A 20,301-nucleotide genomic window follows, 5' to 3' on the forward strand; every position below is an offset into this window, starting at 1 on the left:
GTGACTTTAAAGAAAAAACCCTTAAAACAAAAAAGTTTTTGATATGTGATTTTGATGGCAAAAACGTAAAGTGCCCATCGCGTCCCCGATGAGAAACACAATGCCATAAGCGTCCTAACGATTGTTATTAGCATACGTACAAAGGATAGTCATCGCAAATCAAGCCCTCATTTCCATTTTGCTGATTTACCGGCGCGCTGACCCAACATCTCGACGTATACAGCTCTGGTTAAGAATTTAGGAGGTGATTTCTGTATCATTTATGAAGCCGCATGTTGTGCCCAGCAGCAGAAATTACATAAATGGTAAAAAACAAAACGAGCTCAGAACGGAAAGTAAAGGTTAATTGAAAACAAGAAAACCAATTTCAAAAGCCGAATAAGTGGAAGACAGAGTAATTATTACAGGGGACGTTATTAGGAGGGAAAAAGAAAACATGTTAGCACGCCCCGGAGTCATCTCCGCGTACATAATTTCTGAACTAATCATCTATGGGGCAATAGTGTTTTTGCGCTCGTGGGTGAAAGAGTAGCATTACTACGTGGCGGATGATGGGTCATGAGCTGTGTAAAAGTCTTTTACTTTCAACCACCATTAAATCAAGACTGGTGCTGCTGGGTGCAGGGAGAATCATCAGTCGAGGAAAACTTTGTCAGGGGATACAGGAACTTGCCATATCCCCTGAAGAAGTTTTCCTTCACTGATGATTCTCATCTCTTTTTGATTCTACATTTCTATTTTTTTTCAGTCTAGATGGGGTGCAGAGTGTACATTAATGAGAAAAAAAAAGAATTTTTTTTTAATTTACCAAATGGCTGCAATGAAACAAAAAGTGAAAAATTTAAAGGGGTCTGAATACTTTCCGAACCCACTGTATATTTATATTTATGTCAGGCAAATGTGGAAAAATGTTGCTTAGCAATAATACTTTCAATAAGATATATTTATAACTGTAGCAAAGCCAGGTGGGCTAGGGTTAAATACTAGCTCTATGGGCCCTGATTAGATCACCCGGTTAGCCCTTCATCTAACTAGGTTAGCTGTTCACCTTAGGCATTGAGCTCAGGGAAGCTGACCAGACTGGATGTGTTTTGGGGTTGAAGAGAGACACAGAGCGGAATCCCTCTCTGAGAACAGACTGCGCAGGCCGTGAATAGAGAACCGCAAGTATCAGTAGTTGCTATGTACACCAGCCATATTTTTTTTACTGAACTGGGGCTAGCTCAGTCTTGAGTGAGTAACCAGGATCTCTTCTATTTAGTTCAGTTTAAATATATATACATGATTATGTCTCACCTACTGAGGTGTATCGTTGAAGCTTCTGATCCAGGTCAGACCTTCGTAAAGAGCCGTCACATCTCGTGGGCTTCGCTATAAACACCCAAAATCTTGTGAAGCCATTGATTCTGGAAGTCTTTTTTTTTTTTTTTGTACCCCTCCATCTCAGAAAGGTGGAGATCGAGACATAGAGGGATAGGGAATGAGATACAAGGGATTTGTTCTGTAACAAAGAGGTCTAAGTTACACCCAAATTTTTTTAAAGATTACCAGGATGGCGACTATCTAAATTTGGCATAGACCTAAGAAAACTCTAAGAAGCCAATCTTTTTCATAGTGTTTGGAGTATAAGTTGCTGTTAGACTTGTCTTGTAGAATCATACAATCCTATAATGGTAGAGTTGGAAGGGACCTCCAGTGTCATCGTGTCCAACCCCCTGCTCAATGCAGGAGTCACTAAACCGTCTCAGACAGATGTCTGTCCAGCCTCTGTTTGAAGACTTCCATTGAAGGAGAACTCACTCGTCACCACCTCTCATGGCTGCCTGTTCCACTCATTGATCACCCTCACTGTCAAAAAGTTTTTTTTCTAATGTCTAATCTGTATTTATTTCACAACCACAATAAATATGTTGAGTGTACCTGAACATTCTCAGATGATGGGGAACATATTGCTTAACCCCCCAATAACTATCAGGTTATCAATGCAAACCTTTATCTAAACTTTCAAGGAAGTTTTTGTAAACGAGACCTAATGTTTTCTGATGAACTGGCGGCACAGAGCTCAGTATAAATGTTCCCCACCGTGCGGAGGGTTCGGTGAGACATAAATGAAGACACAAACGCTAATTTTCCTTCTTTTCCCAGCACGTAGAAGGATTTGCTTTGAACGTCGCCTATGGCCGGGAGGCATGATTATAGAGCTGCAGATCACTATTGGCATGATCGCTGCCTGTGTTTGCATTCCTTTCTTTGTACTGATGGAAATCTCCGTAGAGAGGATCTGTGTAGTGCGGTGTACGGAAGGGTCAGAAGCTGAACCCGGGATCTGAGAAAACCTTTAATCATCCCATTTATTGATCTAGGACAGATTTTGCTGTGTAAATGAGAAAAATGTACAATGGACAATGTTACATTATTTTTTCATATTTTACTGCAATATTAAAATTAAAGGGTACCTGTTGTTTCAGGTGACCTTTCTTAACAAGATGTCATGTGTCTGTGTATACTTGAAGAATAGCACCATTCTGGCCATTATATATTTTGTATCCTTCATTTGTCACTTGTTTCTTCTTTCTAGTTTTCAGTTGTCCCTGAGCTGTTGAGTGGAGACTAGCTGCTATAATGCCCCTCATACACAGCACACATAAACATGAGGGATTCCCACTCTCCTGTCTCCATAGCAGCAGCAGCAGCAGCATTGAGGACATTATACAGGAGTATTGAGCAGTGTGGCTGTGAATCCAGCTCTGGACTGAGATAAACACTTACTAGAAAGCAACAGCATGGAGGAAATTATACAGCAGTACTGAGCAGTGTGACTGATTCCAGCTCTGGTTTGAGATAAACAATTACTAGAAAGCAGCATCATAGAAGACATTATACAGCAGTACTGAGCAGTGTAGATATCATTCCAGCACTGAAGTGAAATTCATCTGCTAGACTTTGAAGCTCGATCTGCCTGTATCTGACTTGTCTCTCACTGTGTTGAATGCTCTTCACTTCTACTAGAGTATAATAGCAAGTGTAATTTAACACTTTATGGTGCTGGCAGTCTGTTTTACTTTGACCAAAACAGCTTTAAGCTGTTTTTTTATTTTCACAGAGTGAGAGGTGAATTCAGGAGGCAGGATGGAGAGGAGGAAGTGGCTCACAAGTGGAGCAAGAAGCAGAATTCTCTAATAAGAAATAATACAAGGTTTCTTATATTCACCTGTAGTATTGATTTATACAAAATTGTTGTAAGGACATCCCATTTACTTGTTTTATTATATGTGTAGTAATAAACGCTGCATCTTTTACTATTCAGAGACATTTCAATTAATATCATTTCTTTTCCAGTATCACCCCTGGCTGCTGATGGTGTATGGCATGTTGGCATGCTGGCTGGTACTGGGAATTAAAGGCCTGGCTGTCATTCTTCTGAATACCATCATATTCTACTTGACAGCGCAGATGAGGATCCCCACGATTACGTGGCTCATCTCTGTGTTAATGCTTCTGTTAGTGCACAATGAGTCTGTGCAGGATATCCAGGTAAGATGTTATATGGAATCAAAATACACATACTCATTCTCTTTGTGTTATCTGGAAGCCGTATCATTAACCCAAAAATACTATATATTTTATGTATGAGTCGACCATTTCAGAAAATCTCCTTTTAGTGGTCAGATCTCTAGTTTTCAGATATTAATGGGGTTGTCCAGGCTTGGGGTTCAAGACTGCACATTTGTGAATCCTCACAGCACGCAGTTTGCAAGCTGTCAGGATTTGCCAGTGCTGGGAATGGGCTCATGACTGCGAGTATGCAGTTTGCATACATATTATCACATGCCGACTAGACGTGCACGGCCTCACTTAATACTATTGAATTGGGGGAGGACAGACACGTCTAGCTGTACTGTGGCCAGAAGCATGTATATCACATGCTTGCGGTGACATGACTGTATGCTACTGGCGCTGCAGATCCTAACAGCACACATTGTGGGCACTGTGAGGATTCACAAGTCTGCAGACACACAGAGTGCAGAGGAATACATGCCAGACACAGACGTGAATAAATATTTAACTTTTTTATTAGTAATCATTAAAACATTATTAAAAAGAAGTTAAAAACATAGACATGACTGATGTAAAGGAATATGTAAAGTGCATATGTGCATAGAGAGTGGCCATTACATTATAAAGGTAATGCCCAGACTGTGTAATTACAATCAAACCATAAATAAGATATACTGTAAATAGTTTAGTGGGCACAAGTTGGAACACACAGCCAGACAAGACACATATCAAACAATTAAGCCATCCAGCAATAAGAATATATACCCATCTGTAGGTAAACGGACCCGACGCGCGTTTCGCTAAGATATTATTTATGGTTTATCTTATTTGTATACAGTTAGCTCCCCCTAGGGGACAGTCCAGGCAGCCAGAATTGTATCTTTCATTGCTGCAGCTTTTTATTTGTTTTGGAGAACTGAGCTCCGACAGCTATGACAATCTATTAAGAAATTGCAAATTTTTCTATTTTTCTTTTTACCTACTTTTTTTTTTTTTTTTTACTGATTTGGAAAGTTTAGGATTGTGTAAATGTATCCTTTGTGAGCAACCATGGTGCATAAAATAAAACACTCTATCAGTCTAAACTATAACTAGTCATTCATGCACACCATTACTAAATCAGATGGAGCAGTGAACACGGGGATCAGACATTTTTCTGAAATCACTACTGTCCTCTAATGGCTGAAAACAGTGAACAATAAATTACAACTGTAGAAGAAGTGAGGATGAGACTAACTCCATATTTAGTGTCCCTTTAAATCATTGTCTGAAGAGGAAATGACTCCAGATCAGTATGTGTCAGGACCGCACTGCGCTCCTTGTCCTTACACCGACGTTACCGGCTCCCGAGACGCAGATAATGTCATTGGGTCCTGCAAACATTTCTAGCTGCGTCCTTTCACAATGTCACAATCTCCATGTTTGAGTCACAGAATAGCTGGCAGGCCATAAATATCTAGTGGGAAAGGCAATTTGCATTGCTCACACGACATTGTGATTTCAGCACATCTACAATATGTGTGCGGGTAGAAGGCACGGTGCTCGGTTCGTAGTTCCCTGAAAATCAGGACATATGTTACCCAAGGTGACCTAGTGTGCTTCCACTAAATGGCTCCTTACAGTGACCTCTGCCCCTTTTTATAGGATAGCTTGTATTTTCATGAATCCAAAGTATTATTATACAGTCATGGCCAAAAGTGTTGGCACTCTTGAAATTATTCCAGAAAATGAAGTATTTATCCCAGAAATGTTTCCTATTTCCTTTGTGTTTATTGGAACAACAGAAAAAAAAGCAAATTTGACACCATTTCACACAAAACCCCCAAAAATCGGTCGAACAAAATTATTGGCACCCCTCTACTTAATATTTGGCTGCACAACCTTTGAAATAAATAACTGCAATCAATCGCTTCCTATAAACATCAACAAGCTTTCTTACTCCTCTCAACTGGATTTTTGGACCACTCTTCTTTTGCAAACTGCTCCAGATCTCTCATATTTGAAGGCGCCTTCTCCCATCAGAAATTTTAAGATCTCTCCACAGGTGTTCAATGGGATATAGATTTGGCACCCAGTACCAGAGGCAGCAAAACAACCCCAAAACATCTTTGACCCTTCATCATATTTGACTGTAGGTACTGTGTTCTTTTCTTTATTGGCCTCATTCCATTTTCGGTAAACAGTAAAATTATGTGCTTTACCTAAAAGTTCTATCTTTCCCAGTACTATTTTGGCTTACTCAGACATTTTGAAAACTGCAGTATATACAATTAACTTGCGCTAATTTATTGTACCCAGGTTACATATAGGAATGTATAGTAATAACAAATCTAGAAATGACCAGATAGAAGGATGGATTACCTTACACAGTGCTTGATTAGCAAGAGGGAAGTAGTTCTGGAGAGGAGAGTCTTCAGAAGCGGAATAAATAAAAAGTCCCGTCCAAAGGTGAACAATGGCTCAGCGAAAAAAAGTTGTCTCTGATGTTAAGGGTTGCAATCTCCAAGCATACTGCTGTCCCGCCGGTGACTAGTGTGCAGCTGAAGATGTAAAGCAGCAAACTGCAGGGGTAACAGGCGCCGCATACAAAAGCAAGCCTGCAAGGTCCAAAAACGCTGAAGGACTTTGCATGACGTCACAGTCACAACACGTGACGGGCAGAAAGAGCTAAGGAGCGCTGAGGGGGCCAACAGCAATTGAAAATCCTACGCGTTATGGAATTCAAGGATTCCTTCTTCAGAACCTGGGTACAATAAATTAGTGCAAGTTAATTATATATACTGTTATTATCTTATACCCTTTTGGACAAATTGAGTGGTATATTGTCCTATCACTTGCTGCTTTGTACTTTTAGGTTTTGCGCTTAGCGCCTTTGGCTACGTATATTTATTGTATTTTGAAAACTGCAGTCTAGCTTTTTATGTCTGGGTGTCAGTAGTGGGGTCCTCCTGGGGCTCCTGCCATAGCATTTTATTTCATTCAAATGTTGAAGGAGAGATCATGCTGACACTGATGCACCCTGAGCCTGCAGGACAGTATGAATTTCTTTGGATCTTGATTGGCGCTGCTTATCCATCATGCAGACTATCCTGCGTTGCAACCTTTTTTCAACTTTTCTCTGCCGTCCACATCCAGGGAGATTAGCTACAGTGTCATGGGTTGTGAACTTCTTGATTATGTTGCGCACCGTGGACAAAGGAACATCAACCTCTCTGGAAATGGACTTGTAACCTTGAGATTGTTCATATTTTTTTAAAAATTTTGGTTCTCAAGTCCTCAGGCAGTTTTCTTCTCCCCTCTCTGTTCTCCATGCTTAGTGTGGCACACACAGACACACAACTCAAAGATTGAGTCAACATCTCCCATTTTATCTGGTTTGTGGGATTTTCATATTGTCCACACCTGTTACTTGCCACAGGTGGGTTTGAACGAGCATCACACGCTAGAATCAAAGTGGTCTACCCACAATTTTTGAAAGATGCCAACAATTTTGTCCAACCCATTTTTGTGGTTTTGTGTTATGTTCAGTTTGTTTTTTTCCAATTTAAAGGGTGCCAACACTTTTTGCCATCAAAGTTTCAGTCCTCAAAGTCTTTGGTGGTGGGACACCTGGCACCCCTGCTGATCAGCTGTTCCCGGTGTCGCCGTCGTTGGAACTGCTCAGTTATGAAGCTGCACAGTGGAGTTACGTCAACTCTATAGAGGCCGCGATCGGGTACTGCACATCCGCATCTCTGTAACTGAGCAGTTCCAGCTGCCGCCGACACCGGATACTAGTGTTAAAGTAATGGACAACCCCTTTAACCTAATTCTGTACCTCTTTACCTATACTTATTTTGTTCTCTGTGTGACTGATGGATATAGTCAGATACAGCTCTAGACTTTCTCCCGCAGTTCCACATGTGCAACCATTTCTCCTATTAAACGGTGGTCTCCTGAGCCCATTTTTGGGATCAGTTGGGGTCCCAGCAAGATATAATCTATGCTGTGTATAGGTGATAACTCGCATTTATGGTATAACCCGTTTAAAGAATCACTCCTCCTCCTCCCATCAAAGTTTTTATCCACCTTATATATTGCAGTCATCATATTTTATAGCACTGTGTACTTACAATTGCTAATTTTTTCTTTCTACCCAGATAATTCTTCTCTTGTCCATTAGGTCTATGACACAGTGTGATTAAAAGCTGACTAATGAATCCTTTCTAATGTAGAAACAGGAGGTCAATTTTCCCTGTATGAGTCATCAGTCACTGCAAAAGTTCCTGGCAGTGGGAGGAGGGAGCAGCTGGGTCAGTAGTTGAAGAGGAGAATGGAAAAATGCAGGGATAAGAGACTTCCTATTTCTATATTGGGCAGAGAAAAGAGAAGAATTATCTGGGTAGAGAGGCAAAATGAGCAATTGTAAGTACACAGCGCTATATAATATGATGACTGCAATATATTAAGAGGATAAAAACTTTGATGTGAGTGCTTCTTTAATTACTTTTTAGGCTTACATTATGTCACACAGTGCTTATTGTGTACTTGTAGTTTTCCCTGTAGGTAATGTAGTTCCCAAAGCACAAACTATTATCCCTGTAAAATAATGAATGTGAGTTTTGTGTGTTTACAGGGTGCTGCTATTTTCATTAGCTCATACGACAATCCAGTTTCTATCCTGCAGTCTAAATGTGCTTTCCTCCTTGTCTATAGCTTGTTTTCCCTGCCCTCCCTGAAATACTTTCTTCCCTCTCCCATGTTTTGGATGTCTGTATACAGCACATTCTCTGCTGCTATCTCTAACACTGAAGAAGGGAGAGTAGAGCAAGCAGAAGCAAAAGGGTGGATATGTTTTTAATGGCGACTACTAGATTGAAACATTTGGAAGCTTTTTTTTTTTTTTTTGATGGCCACTGCCTTTTTTTTCAAAAGAAGGTGGATCTGCAGTACTTGGCGGCAGACACTAAAGAAATTACAGAGCTGCTGTGTGCCGGCAGCGTACAAGGACTTCTGGCTTCTGATGGCACCGGTAACAGCTGATTGATGGTGGTTCTGAGTGTCGCACAACCCCCGATCCGATATTGGTGGCCTAGCCTAAAGATAGGCTATCAATGAAAAAGTTGTGGCCTAACCTTTTATCTTTGCATCTAAGGAGCAAATGAGCAGTAATGAAAGTTCCGAGTGACGGTGTACTGTACATAGCCATGAAATGCATTTGTGGTCTGATTTTCATGTCTTCTTTCTTCCAGCGGGCTTGGTACGGCAGTGAGAATGAGTTTTACCTCCTGCAGTTCACACTTACTGTCCGCTCCTTGTTTTATACAAGTTACTGCCTGGAATACAGCAATCTCCAATCAAGTGACAAATCCGCCTTCTCTTTGCCTTCATTGCTGCTGTACGTTTTTTATTACCCCCTTTTCCACAACGGTCCCATTATCACCTACAATGAATTCAGTAAACAGGTACGTTCCTGGATATAAAAGTCCTCCCTTCACTGTTGCACTAATGAACTATTCTTCAACAGGCAAATTAGTCAGAACCAAGCATTGCAATGTGCACCTATTCTTTAAATTGTGGAAACCCATTTTTCCCAGTAGCGCACAGTGGAGATCCAACACGTTGCATTTTTACCTCCCTGATGCACTTTTTCCAGATGTTGTTTTTTTTTTTTTTTTTTTTTTGCAGCTTTTTAATCAATAAATCAGCCATCACCTTTAGGCTGGGGCTACATGGTGACGTTGGCCGAGACGCACGTCCGCGTCATGCTACCAAAGATTGCACCAGATTTTAAAATGATGTTAGTAAATGGAGATTCGCTGCAAGTTACAAGTTTCTGTGACTAAGACAAGCAAGTTGCAGAGTCAAAATCAGAACTTGTGAGTCACAACCCAGACCCATTCACTAATAATTTGCTGTGATGTAGCAGCGACACAGCGCAATATTTTCTGCTCATGTGTCACGGCCAAAGTTGCCATCTAGGTCTAGTCTAAAGCCACTGACAAGGACAGTGAATATCATTGATCGCTCGACAATGACACCTGAGAAAAGGCAGAAAGTGACTAGTCAATTCTTCTGGAGGACCGGTAACTTGCTCCAAAAATTCCTGATTCTACCACTCTTTTCCGTTTTGCCCTACGTCTCTCCATTGCAGAGATATTCACATTTGTTTCTTCTGGAGCTCAGTATGTGAAATCTCTGCTTTGCAGTCCAGCTGAGCATTTCTTCAGAGTCTTCTCTTTTCTGAGTCTTCTCCGGGGGGGGGCGTGTGATTCATCCTTCCCTTCCCAACAATCACAGCTTAGGAGCTGATCTAGCAGTCTCAGACACCGTTAAGCTGGGATTGGCAACGTCTGGGAGGGAGGAATGAAAGCGCACGCCCCCCCCCAGAGAGGACTCTGAAGAAACAAACCGTTGGTCTGCAAGCAGTTTTCACATACTGAGCTCCAAAAGCACAAAATGAAAAGAAGCAGTAGAATTAGGGAAACTCAGTGATTTTTTTTTTTAAAAGGCACTTCATTCAATTTTTTTGGACAAGTGACAGGTCTTCTTTAACCCCTCCATTATGGATATATCTGTTATGAATCTAATCGGCTTGTATGGAGAGGGCTCCATACAGGACAGATGCCAGATGTGTTACATAGTGGACATCTGTCACCCCATTTTTCGAGTATCAGCTGCCGCCACTGCCATCAGGGGCTTATCTACAGCATTCTGTAATGCTGTAGATAAGCCCCCTATGTAACCTGAAAGAGAAGAAAAATGACTTATATTTTACTCACCCAGGGGCGGTCTGGTTTTGGTCCGATGGGTGTTGTGGTCCGGTCCGGTGCCTCCCATCTTCTAGCGGTGACGTCCTCTTCTTTGCTTCCCGTCGTGGCTCCTGTGCAGGCACACTTTATCTGCCTTGTTGAGGCGCCGGAAAAGGTCAGAGAGGTCCGGCGCCTGCTCACTGCAGGACTCTGCTCACTTCTCTTTCAGGTTACATCGGGGGCTTATCTACAGCATTACAGAATGCTGTAGACAAGCCCCTGATGGCGGTGGCCACATCTTATAGGGCAAAAATGGGGTGACAGATTCCCTTTAACAGCAATGATCGGACTTAGTTGCTGTCAATCGCTGATAAAAGCATTTAAGTCGGGAAGTCCTGATCTCTATTCCGGACAACTGCTGCGATGTGATCACAGGGTATCGATAGGTTTTGATGGCAGCTGGGTCTTACTGAAGGCCCCCGTCGCTTCCATGCTGGTTCTCCTGCAAAGCCTAATCACAAGCCAGGCTTCATAGAAGAATGTGATTTGGACTATATAGTGCAGTACTGAAGTATTACACAGTATAGTACTAGCCATTAAACAATTGCAGGATAAAGTCACCTTTACAAAAGTTTTCCTCAGTTAAAGGGAACCTGTCAACAGTTTTGGATGATATAAGATACAGCAATCAATTTTCAGGGCTGAAATACAGCATTCTATAATGCTGTGTATCTACCCCCAACCCGACCTGCAAGAGAAAAAAATAACTTTTATTAAACTTACCTGCTGTCCGGTCCGAGGGGTTTCGCTCTTCTTGGTCTGGCGCCTCCCATCTTCTTGCGATGCCGCCCTCCTGCTTGCTTCATGTGGATGATGCATAATAAAATGAGTATAATAAAAGCTATTTTTCTTCTCTTGCAGGTCAGGTTGGCGGCAGTTATACAGCATTATAGAATGCTGTGTATAAGCCCTGAAGGGCGATGGCCGTATCTTATATAGGCCAAAACTGCTGACGGGTTTACTTTAAAAATAATGAAATGTAAAAAAAAAAAAAAAAGCATATTTGTTTTTGTGCTCTCTGTAAAAGTCCGGTCTATCAACATATAAAATTGTTTAACTCATAAGGTCAATAAACCTTTTAAAGAAAAAAAAAAATCAAAATTGCCATTCTTAATCCTTGCACCTCCAATCCAATAAAAAAAAAATCAATAAGAAGTGACCACAAAGTAACATATACACCAAAATTGTAAAAACCACAGCTCTGCTAGCAAAATCAGACACCCACTCAACTCAACTGAGTGGCCATCTCAGTCTCCTGACCTCAATATCATTGAGCCACTCTGGGGAGATCTCAAGCGCGCAGTTCATGCTAGACAGCCCAGGAATTTACAGGAACTGGAGGCTTTTTGCCAAGAAGAGTGGGCAGCTTTACCATCTGAGAAAATAAAGAACCTCATCCACAACTACCACAAAAGACTTCAAGCTGTCATTGATGTTAGAGGGGGCAATACACTTGTATTAAGAAATGGGGTATGTGAACTTTTGATCAGGATCATTTGGATGTTTTCGGTTTTCATTATGATTTAAAAAGAGAAAAAACAGTAGTTTGACAATAAATGGCTTCACCCAACCACTAACCATGAGTGGAGAAAAAGTTTTGGTGTTATCATTCATATTCTCTGAAGAAAGGCCACGAAAGCAAAAATTCTGCCGGGGTATGTAAACTTTTGAGCACAACTGTACATACATACACACATACATGCACATATACATAAATACAGTACATACACACATGACCGTTGTTGGACCCCGGTGGTATTGACAGACTCCAATCTGCGCCACTGATTCCATGTAAAAATATGTATCTTATACTATTACTCGGTGCCGCCATGTCACAAGCCTTTCACATTGGCGCCGCTTCCTGCCGCGCGTAACTAATACTTTTTGTTCTTTTTCTAGATCTGTTGCTATGACAAATAATTTCATATACATTTCTAATGTGACACAAGTAAGTGTGGGTGTAAGTAATGTATCCAGCATGAGAGAGAACTTTCTGTTGTATCACTCCACATCATGCAGAATGACATACCGCCGGGGTCCACGCTCCCTCCGCGGGGGTGTCTGTGTAATGCGGTATAATTACACACTGCATTTATTAAAGGAACCATAAAAGCCTTGCTGTTGTTTTATTTTTCATATTTTTATAAAGAAAGCGGCACTCCACCTCTGCTGGCGTTATTGACACGTGTAAGGGAGTTTGTTCTCTTACTTGTCAGGCTCTTTTGTATTTTTTTTTTCTCCTTCGTCTCATTGGGGGACACAGAGACTGTGGGTGTGTGCTTCTGCCGTCTGGAGGCTGACACTAAGTATACAAAAAAAGAGTTAGCTCCTCCTCCGCCGCATACACCCTCGCCCCCAGACCGGGCGTAACTCAGTTTTTTGCTTAGTGTCTGATGGAGGCACACGCAGTCTGGAGCTCCAGACTAGGTTTTTTTTTTTTTTTTTCCTTTCTTTGAAGATAAGACAGGGGCGACGGATCCTATAGAGAGGGTCCGATCTCCCCAAATCATCAACGGGCGACCACGTGTGAGTAGTCCTCCACGTGTTTTCTCTCCCGCACCGAGGGACACATCTGGGACTTTTCCCCAGACAACCATTTTTCTTTTTTATTTTGTAAAGAGGGGCAACGCATCCTGATGAGAGGATTCGATTTCCCCATGAACTACAACGGGCGAGCACGTGTGAGCGATGGGCGATCCCCAACGGACTCCACGTTTTTTGTTCCTCTCCTGCAACGCGGGATTTCAGGTTGGCCCCTTCCACCCCTAGGTAGTGACACCAGGGGTGCAGTTGGAGGCGCAGGTGAGCCAGGGGATCGAAGCATCCACCCCCAGTAGCCTCCCCCTCCCCGCCCAGGGATGGGGTTGAGAGCACCCCAAGAGAGCCCCCCCGGCGGCCAGGCTCACCTTTTGTTTGTAGGGGCACCCCCCGGAACGGGACCCTCCAGAATGCGCCGCGGGGCTGTCTGTTCCCCCGCCCGACGGGGTTACTTTCGGGGCCCGACTCTCTCCCCGGTGGAACCCGGTGCGAGTAGTGCCACATGCTGAGTGCGGCAGAAGTCCCGCCGGCGGCCGCGGTCCCCGCGGTATGGGGAGATCCGCAAGGCCGCATGAGGCCTGCCCGCCCCTTCCGGTGGTAGCCGGAAGCCCCGCCCACTGACTTCCGGCAGCCCGGGGGGCGCGGCGGGCGCGCAGTGACCGGGGAGCGCGCGCCCTCCTCCCCCTCCTCGCAGGTCCCCGCCGGAGTACGGCTGAAGCTCCGCCGGCGGCCGCGGTCCCCGCTGTATGGGGAGGGCCGCGAGTTCCGCGCGAGGCCCGCCCGCCGCTTCCGGTGGGGGCCGGAAGCCCCGCCCACTGACTTCCGGCGGCCCGGGGAGCGCGGCGGGCGCGCACAGTGACCGGAGGCTCCCGCCCCCCTCCCCCTCCTCGCATTTCCTCGCCGGAGTGCGGTCGGAAGCCCCGCCGCCTCTCTCCAAAGTGCACCGCAGTGCCCCCGGCGAGTAACGGCACGTGAAGCAGCTCGTCCACGTCTCAGAGTTTTCGCTGCGGCCAGAGCACCCCGTGGAAGAGGTGGGACGTTACCGGTGGGTGAGTGCAACCCCGTTTCGAGTGCCGCACTGGTTGTCAAGGAAGGGGTTACCCTCCTCCTCCTACCCTACCCTGCAATATGTCTGGCAAAGGGAAAGCTCACTCTTTCCTATACGCTGTTTGCGTTTCCTGTGGGGTCAGGCTGCCTAAGGCGCAGCCGGGGAAATTTTGCGAAGCCTGTGAGTCGGAGCGAGCCCAGGAGCCCCCCATTGTTGCAGAGCCCAGGGGTCAGGACCCCCCAGAATGGGCAGTGTCTTTATCGCATTCTATGATGTCCCTTACGAAGGCAATTGAGTCCCTTCGGGGCCCGGGCAGGGTCAAGGATGGTGGTCTGCCAGCGGAAGACAGCTCGTCCACGTCTCAGGACCCTTCGTCCGTTAGGGGCCGCTCCAGCACCAGACAAGCTCATGGTAAGAGAGCTCGTTCTCCGTCGGCCGGGCCCTCTGGGGAGTCGGCGGCGATTTTTAGGGCATCTCGTTCCCTGTCGCCAAGCTCAGGAAGCGATCAGGACGAGGGCGAGGAGGAGGAGGAGGAAGCCTGGAATCCAGAAAGCCTGGGATACCAGGACTCGGTGGACAGCCTCATTGAGGCGGTCAACCAGACTTTAGAGATCGAGGATGATGTGTCCACGGCCTCAGGTCACAAGGTCTCCTTCAAGAAAACCAGGCGTCCGCATAGAAGGTTTGCCACACATCCGGAGTTCGAGGAGCTAGTCCAGAAACATAGGGAACACCCGGATAAGCGCATTGCAATGCAAAAGGCGCTGCAAGCAAAGTATCCGTTTCCTCCTGAACTCCATAAAGGGTGGGTGGAGTCGCCAGTAGTGGACCCACCGGTGTCACGTTTAGCATCAAGATCGCTATTGTCGATACCCAGCGGTTCTTCTATTAAGGACCCAACTGATCGCCTCATAGAGGGGCTTGCCCGCTCAGTGTATGAGGCAGCAGGGTCGGCTCTGGCCCCCTCCTTTGCGGCTACCTGGGTGGCTAAGGCTATGGTTTCATGGGCAGACACTCTGCATAGGGCCCTCCAAGACAGGGATCTGCCCGCGGAAATCTTGGAGGTGACAAATCAGATATCAGGAGCGAGTGATTATCTCGTCGGCGCCGCTCTGGATGCGGCCGAGTGTTCTGCTGTGGCAGCAGCAAATGCGATCGCCGTAAGGCGAGCATTATGGCTGAGATTATGGAAAGCGGATTCTATCTCTAAAAAATCCTTGACCTCATTGCCTTTTCAAGGCAATCGGTTGTTCGGTGAAAAGCTTGATAAGCTTATCTCAGAAGCCACAGGGGGGAAGAGTAGTTTTCTACCGCAGCAGAAAAGTTGGCCGGCATTCAGGCAGACGCAGAGGCGTTTTCGGCCCTTTCGTAGCTCCTGGAGGTGGACTTCGGCCAGGGCATCCACCTCCGCAAATGATGGTCAGATTAGAGAAAGGCAAGTTTCTTACAGGGCCAATCCGCTGGGTAGAGGCCGAGGCCGTTTGCCCAGAGCGAGGGGGGCCAGATCACAAAAGCCTCCAGCAAAATGACTCGAGGCACTTCGTACCTACGGACGACAGAGTGGGCGGACGCCTACTAAGGTTCAGCCACGTTTGCCTCCGTTCGGTCATTTCAGCCATGGATCCAGGGGAATTCCTGGCCTCGATCGATGTGCAGGATGCATATCTACACATCCCGATTTTTCCTCCACACCAGAGGTTCCTGCGTTTTGCGATCGGAGGGCGACATTTCCAATTTGTTGCTCTGCCCTTCGGTCTGGCCACTGCCCCCAGAGTCTTTACAAAGATAATGGCGGTGGTTATGGCCATCCTGCATGCTCGGGGCATAACGGTACTACCCTACCTGGACGACCTTTTGGTAAAGGGGCCGTCGTTTTAGGCGTGCCAGGAGAATGTCGGTATCACTCTGGATACCCTGGCCCGCCTAGGTTGGCTGATCAATCGGAACAAGTCGTCCTTGGTTCCGGCTCAGAGAATCGTATTTCTAGGCATGGTTTTCGACACCTCCCAGGGGCTGGTGATCCTCCCTCAGGACAAGGCGCAAAGGATCAAACAGGGGGTACGGAACCTTCTTCAGCCGGGCTCCAGATCCATCCGGTACGGCATGAGTGTGTTGGGCAGAATGGTGGCGGCGATGGAGGCAATCCCGTTTGCCCAGTTCCATCTCCGTCCGCTTCAACATGCGCTCTTGTCAGCATGGGACCGAAGGCTGCTTTCCCTCAATCATCGGTGCAGTTTGTCTCCACCGGTCCGACGGTCACTCCAGTGGTGGACTCGCGACTCGTCTCTGGTTCAGGGGAAACCCTTTCCCCCGGAACAGTGGTTGGTGGTGACGACCGATGCAAGCCTGCAGGGTTGGGGAGCAGTTTTCCAGAGTCACACAGCCCAGGGGCGGTGGTCCTTTCGGGAGGTAATTCTCCCGATCAACATTCTGGAGATACGGGCAATACGATTGGCCCTGCAACATTTTCAGCGTTGGCTGACAAACCGGCCGGTGCGCGTTCAGTCGGACAATGCTACAGCGGTAGCGTATGTGAACCATCAGGGGGGCACGCGCAGCCAGGCAGCCATGCGCGAGGTTGGGCTGGTACTGCGTTGGGCCGAGAAAAACCACGTGGTAATTTCAGCGGTGCACATTCCGGGAATCGAAAACTGGGCGGCGGATTTTCTCAGCCGACAGGGAGTCGCGGCAGGGGAGTGGTCCCTGCACCCCGAGGTTTTTCAACAGATCTGCCAACGGTGGGGGACACCAGACGTGGACCTTATGGCATCCAGAGAGAATGCCAAGATTCAAAGGTTCGTCGCTCGATCCCTCGACCCGCAGGCAATCGCAGCAGACGCTCTGGTGCTTCCGTGGAGCCAGTTTCGGCTCCCGTACTTGTTCCCCCCGCTACCTCTGCTTCCAAGAGTCATCAGAAAGATAAGGAGAGAGAAGGTTCCAGCAATTCTGCTGGCCCCAGACTGGCCTCGGCGGGCCTGGTATGCAGATCTGGTTCAACTAGTGGTGGACGTACCCTGGCGTCTCCCAGATCGGCCGGACTTACTGTCCCAGGGGCCGATCTGCCATCCGAACTTAGGGGCCCTGTGTTTGACGGCGTGGCCATTGAATCTTGGCTGTTAACACAGGCAGGATTCAGGCGCGATGTGGTGGCCACGATGGTGAGTGCCCGAAAGCCTTCCTCGGCGAAGGTATATCATCGGACTTGGGAAGTGTTTTTCCGTTGGTGTAGGGATCGCGGAGTGGCTCCTCTGGTTTTTTCGATCCCCAACGTACTGGCTTTTCTGCAGGCAGGGCTGGACGCGGGATTGGCTCCAAGTTCGCTCAGAACGCAAGTCTCGGCCCTGTCGGTGCTTTTCCAACGAAAGGTCGCTTCGATCTGGCAGGTTAGGACGTTTATGCAAGGGGTCGCACATTTAGTACCCCCCTATAAGGCACCGATGGAATCATGGGACCTGAACTTAGTGCTCAGGGCCCTTCAGGAGCCTCCCTTCGAACCGTTACAAGAAGTCTCCTTACCTTACCTGTCCAGGAAGGTCGTTTTTCTGGTAGCGATAACATCTATTAGGCGGGTTTCGGAGCTGGCGGCTTTATCTTGTAAACCGCCGTTCCTGACTTTTTATAAGGATAAAGTAGTTTTAAGGCCAGCTCCCCCCCTTCTTGCCGAAGGTTGTCTCTGCATTCCATATCAACGAAGACATTGTCTTACCCTCGTTTTGCCCGGCACCGGTGCATAGGGTAGAAAAGGCATTGCACACCCTGGATCTGGTAAGAGCCCTTAGGAGGTATGTGACAAGGACAGCGCCATTCCGCCAGACAGACTCTCTATTCGTGATTCCAGAAGGGAGGCGGAAGGGACTCGCTGCGTCCAGAGCGACTTTGGCCAGATGGGTTCGTCTGACAGTCCAAGAATCATATCAAATCAGTGGCACGCCGATTCCGGCAGGGATCAAGGCACACTCGGCTCGAGCAGTGGGTGCCTCATGGGCACTGCGACACCAGGCTTCAGCGGAACAGGTGTGCAAAGCAGCTACCCGGTCCAGTTTGCATACGTTTGTCAAACATTATAACGTACATACCCAGGCATCCTCGGATGCAAGCCTGGGAAGAAAGATTCTCCAGGCAGCAGTTGCGCACCTCTAATCAGGGGCGCAAAATAGCATGGATTGGGTGAGCTAAGATCCCGCCCAGGGACTGCTTTAGAACGTCCCACAGTCTCTGTGTCCCCCAATGAGACGAAGGAGAAACATGGATTTTTGTGAGTACTCACCGTAAAATCCTTTTCTCCGAGACGCTCATTGGGGGACACAGCACCCACCCTATTAGCCAGTTGGCATCTGTTTATTTTGAATTATACAAATCCTTATGTAAGGATCAGGGTGGTCCCTTTTTCAGACGTATAATTTCTTGCCTGAGTTTAAGGCGCGTTCTCCTACTGCTTATGCACTAAACTGAGTTACGCCCGGTCTAGGGGGGAGGGTGTATGCGGCGGAGGAGGAGCTAACTCTTTTTTTGTATACTTAGTGTCAGCCTCCAGACGGCAGAAGCACACACCCACAGTCTCTGTGTCCCCCAATGAGCGTCTCGGAGAAAAGGATTTTACGGTGAGTACTCACAAAAATCCATGTTTTTTCCTGATAAAGGGGGCAAAAATGTCTGAGGTATGTTCATACATAGTTTTTTTTTCCACCACTTAGATTTTTATTTTTGCCAAAAAAAAAAACCTTGTGAATAAAAAGACTATACTTCTTTGGTGTTTTTTTTTTTTTTGCATGGAGAATTTTTCTGTTAAGTTTTTCTTCCATTAGCTCAGTGGTCAAACTTGGAGCGCTTTTTCGTTAAAATTAACAGGGAATTTTCTCCTCTGTTGTGTTCTTTTTTACTACCCAACTGTCTCATGTTTCTGACCTTAAGTTCCTTGTTTTGGCCCGGGCATCACAATTTTTCTCTGCCAACCTTCTTCAGTGGTCAGCAGCTACTCCATGGACACAACCCAGGGGCTCTGGATGAAATTCAGATCTCTGTACAGGGGTTAAAGGGGGAGACAAGGTTTCCACTGGGTTTTGGTAAGCGGAATGGCTTTAGTGGCGGAGTGGCTCCACGGAAACCCTTTTAAGAGTTGTTGGGCTTCCATGACAGAGCACCATCACTGAAACAGTATTTGAAGTCCAGCTTGAATCCAAAATCTTTTTAAAAAAACTGTGAAAAAATATCCTTTACATTATAGTTACCAGAGTTTTTTTGTTGTAATGCTTTGTTCCCAAAACATGAAAAACTATACTTCCCAAAACCCAACTACGGTATATACATATTTTTGTGAGGAAGAGAAATCAACATGTCAATTTTTGAGGCATTTCTGCCTGAATAAATAAAAAACTAATTTGACTGCCGGAATCAATTAAAGCACAAAAATGCCCTCTACGGAAAATCAACTTAAAAAACAACACCAAATTCTACTTTTTCTATGCAATTTTATAATGTAGATTTTTCAACCAGAAAGTACCCTTGGCCTCAAGGTACTAAATATTCATACTAAGGTTTTTTTTTTACGCTGTTTTTGCAATAAAATTTCTCACCTAAATTCAAATAAATGCATCAAATCTGGTCCCGAGACCCCCGACAAAAGCTTAGCGCCCACATGAGAACATGTGCAGTGTGATATCGAGGCCCCATAGAAAGTTCAAGGGTCTATGCGTTAAAAAAAAAAAAAAAAAAAAAAAAGCAATAACAAAGCATGTTATATGGTATCAACGGTAATTGTCACATCCTGTATAATAACATTTTTATACTGCACAGTGAATGTCTTAAAAAAAGCAAATAAAAATCCAATTGTTTATCAGAAACTTAATAAAAGTTCCACTGTAATTTAATGGAAGAATTGAGAAAAAAAAAGGCAAATCCGAAAAATCTCTGCAGATTGCAAGTGTTGTGGCTGTCGAACAGCTGTGAGACATGCAGCCGCGGGGACTCGAACATAATATTAGCGCACGCCTATATACTGTATTAGCACTCGAGCATGCTCCGATAACACCTTATCCCAGCACGCTCGCTCATCACTACTCTCTACTTGTTTCTGGATCTCCCTTAGGGAAAAAGTGTTTTTTTTGTTTTTTTTTTTTGAGGGTTCTAGAAGTGTGCCATATAGCCAGTCAAAAGCCTAATATTTAAGGGGCATCTTCATTGTTTTCTCTTTAGTCTTTTAGATAGTTTCAATTTAGTGTAATGTATTTGCTGACGGACCAAGTATCCGGTCATTGCTGCTAAAGGGGAAATGAGCTATTGATCATGTTGGATTTCAGTATGCCTAATCCTGGTCATGGGGGATGGGGGCATTGCTCTAGAATCACTGCGTTGAGAAACACGTGATGG

At 45.7% G+C, this 20,301-nt stretch overlaps 1 protein-coding gene across 5 annotated transcripts in view; it reads left to right on the forward strand.

The window, feature by feature from the left end:
- The window catches only part of HHAT (hedgehog acyltransferase), a 355,681-nt gene that overhangs the window by 41,820 nt on the left and 293,560 nt on the right, over nt 1-20,301 (forward strand). For all 5 annotated transcript variants that reach the window (XM_073553400.1, XM_073553397.1, XM_073553399.1 and 2 more), the window contains exons 5-6: nt 3,340-3,534; nt 8,790-9,002. In XM_073553400.1, coding sequence (XP_073409501.1) covers nt 3,340-3,534; nt 8,790-9,002 — 408 coding nt within the window. The remainder of the gene's footprint in view (nt 1-3,339; nt 3,535-8,789; nt 9,003-20,301) is intronic.

This window comes from Dendrobates tinctorius, unplaced genomic scaffold, assembly GCF_039654945.1.
Source record: "Dendrobates tinctorius isolate UK_male_01 unplaced genomic scaffold, ASM3965494v1 ptg000201l, whole genome shotgun sequence".
NCBI classification, from domain to species: Eukaryota; Metazoa; Chordata; class Amphibia; order Anura; family Dendrobatidae; genus Dendrobates; species Dendrobates tinctorius.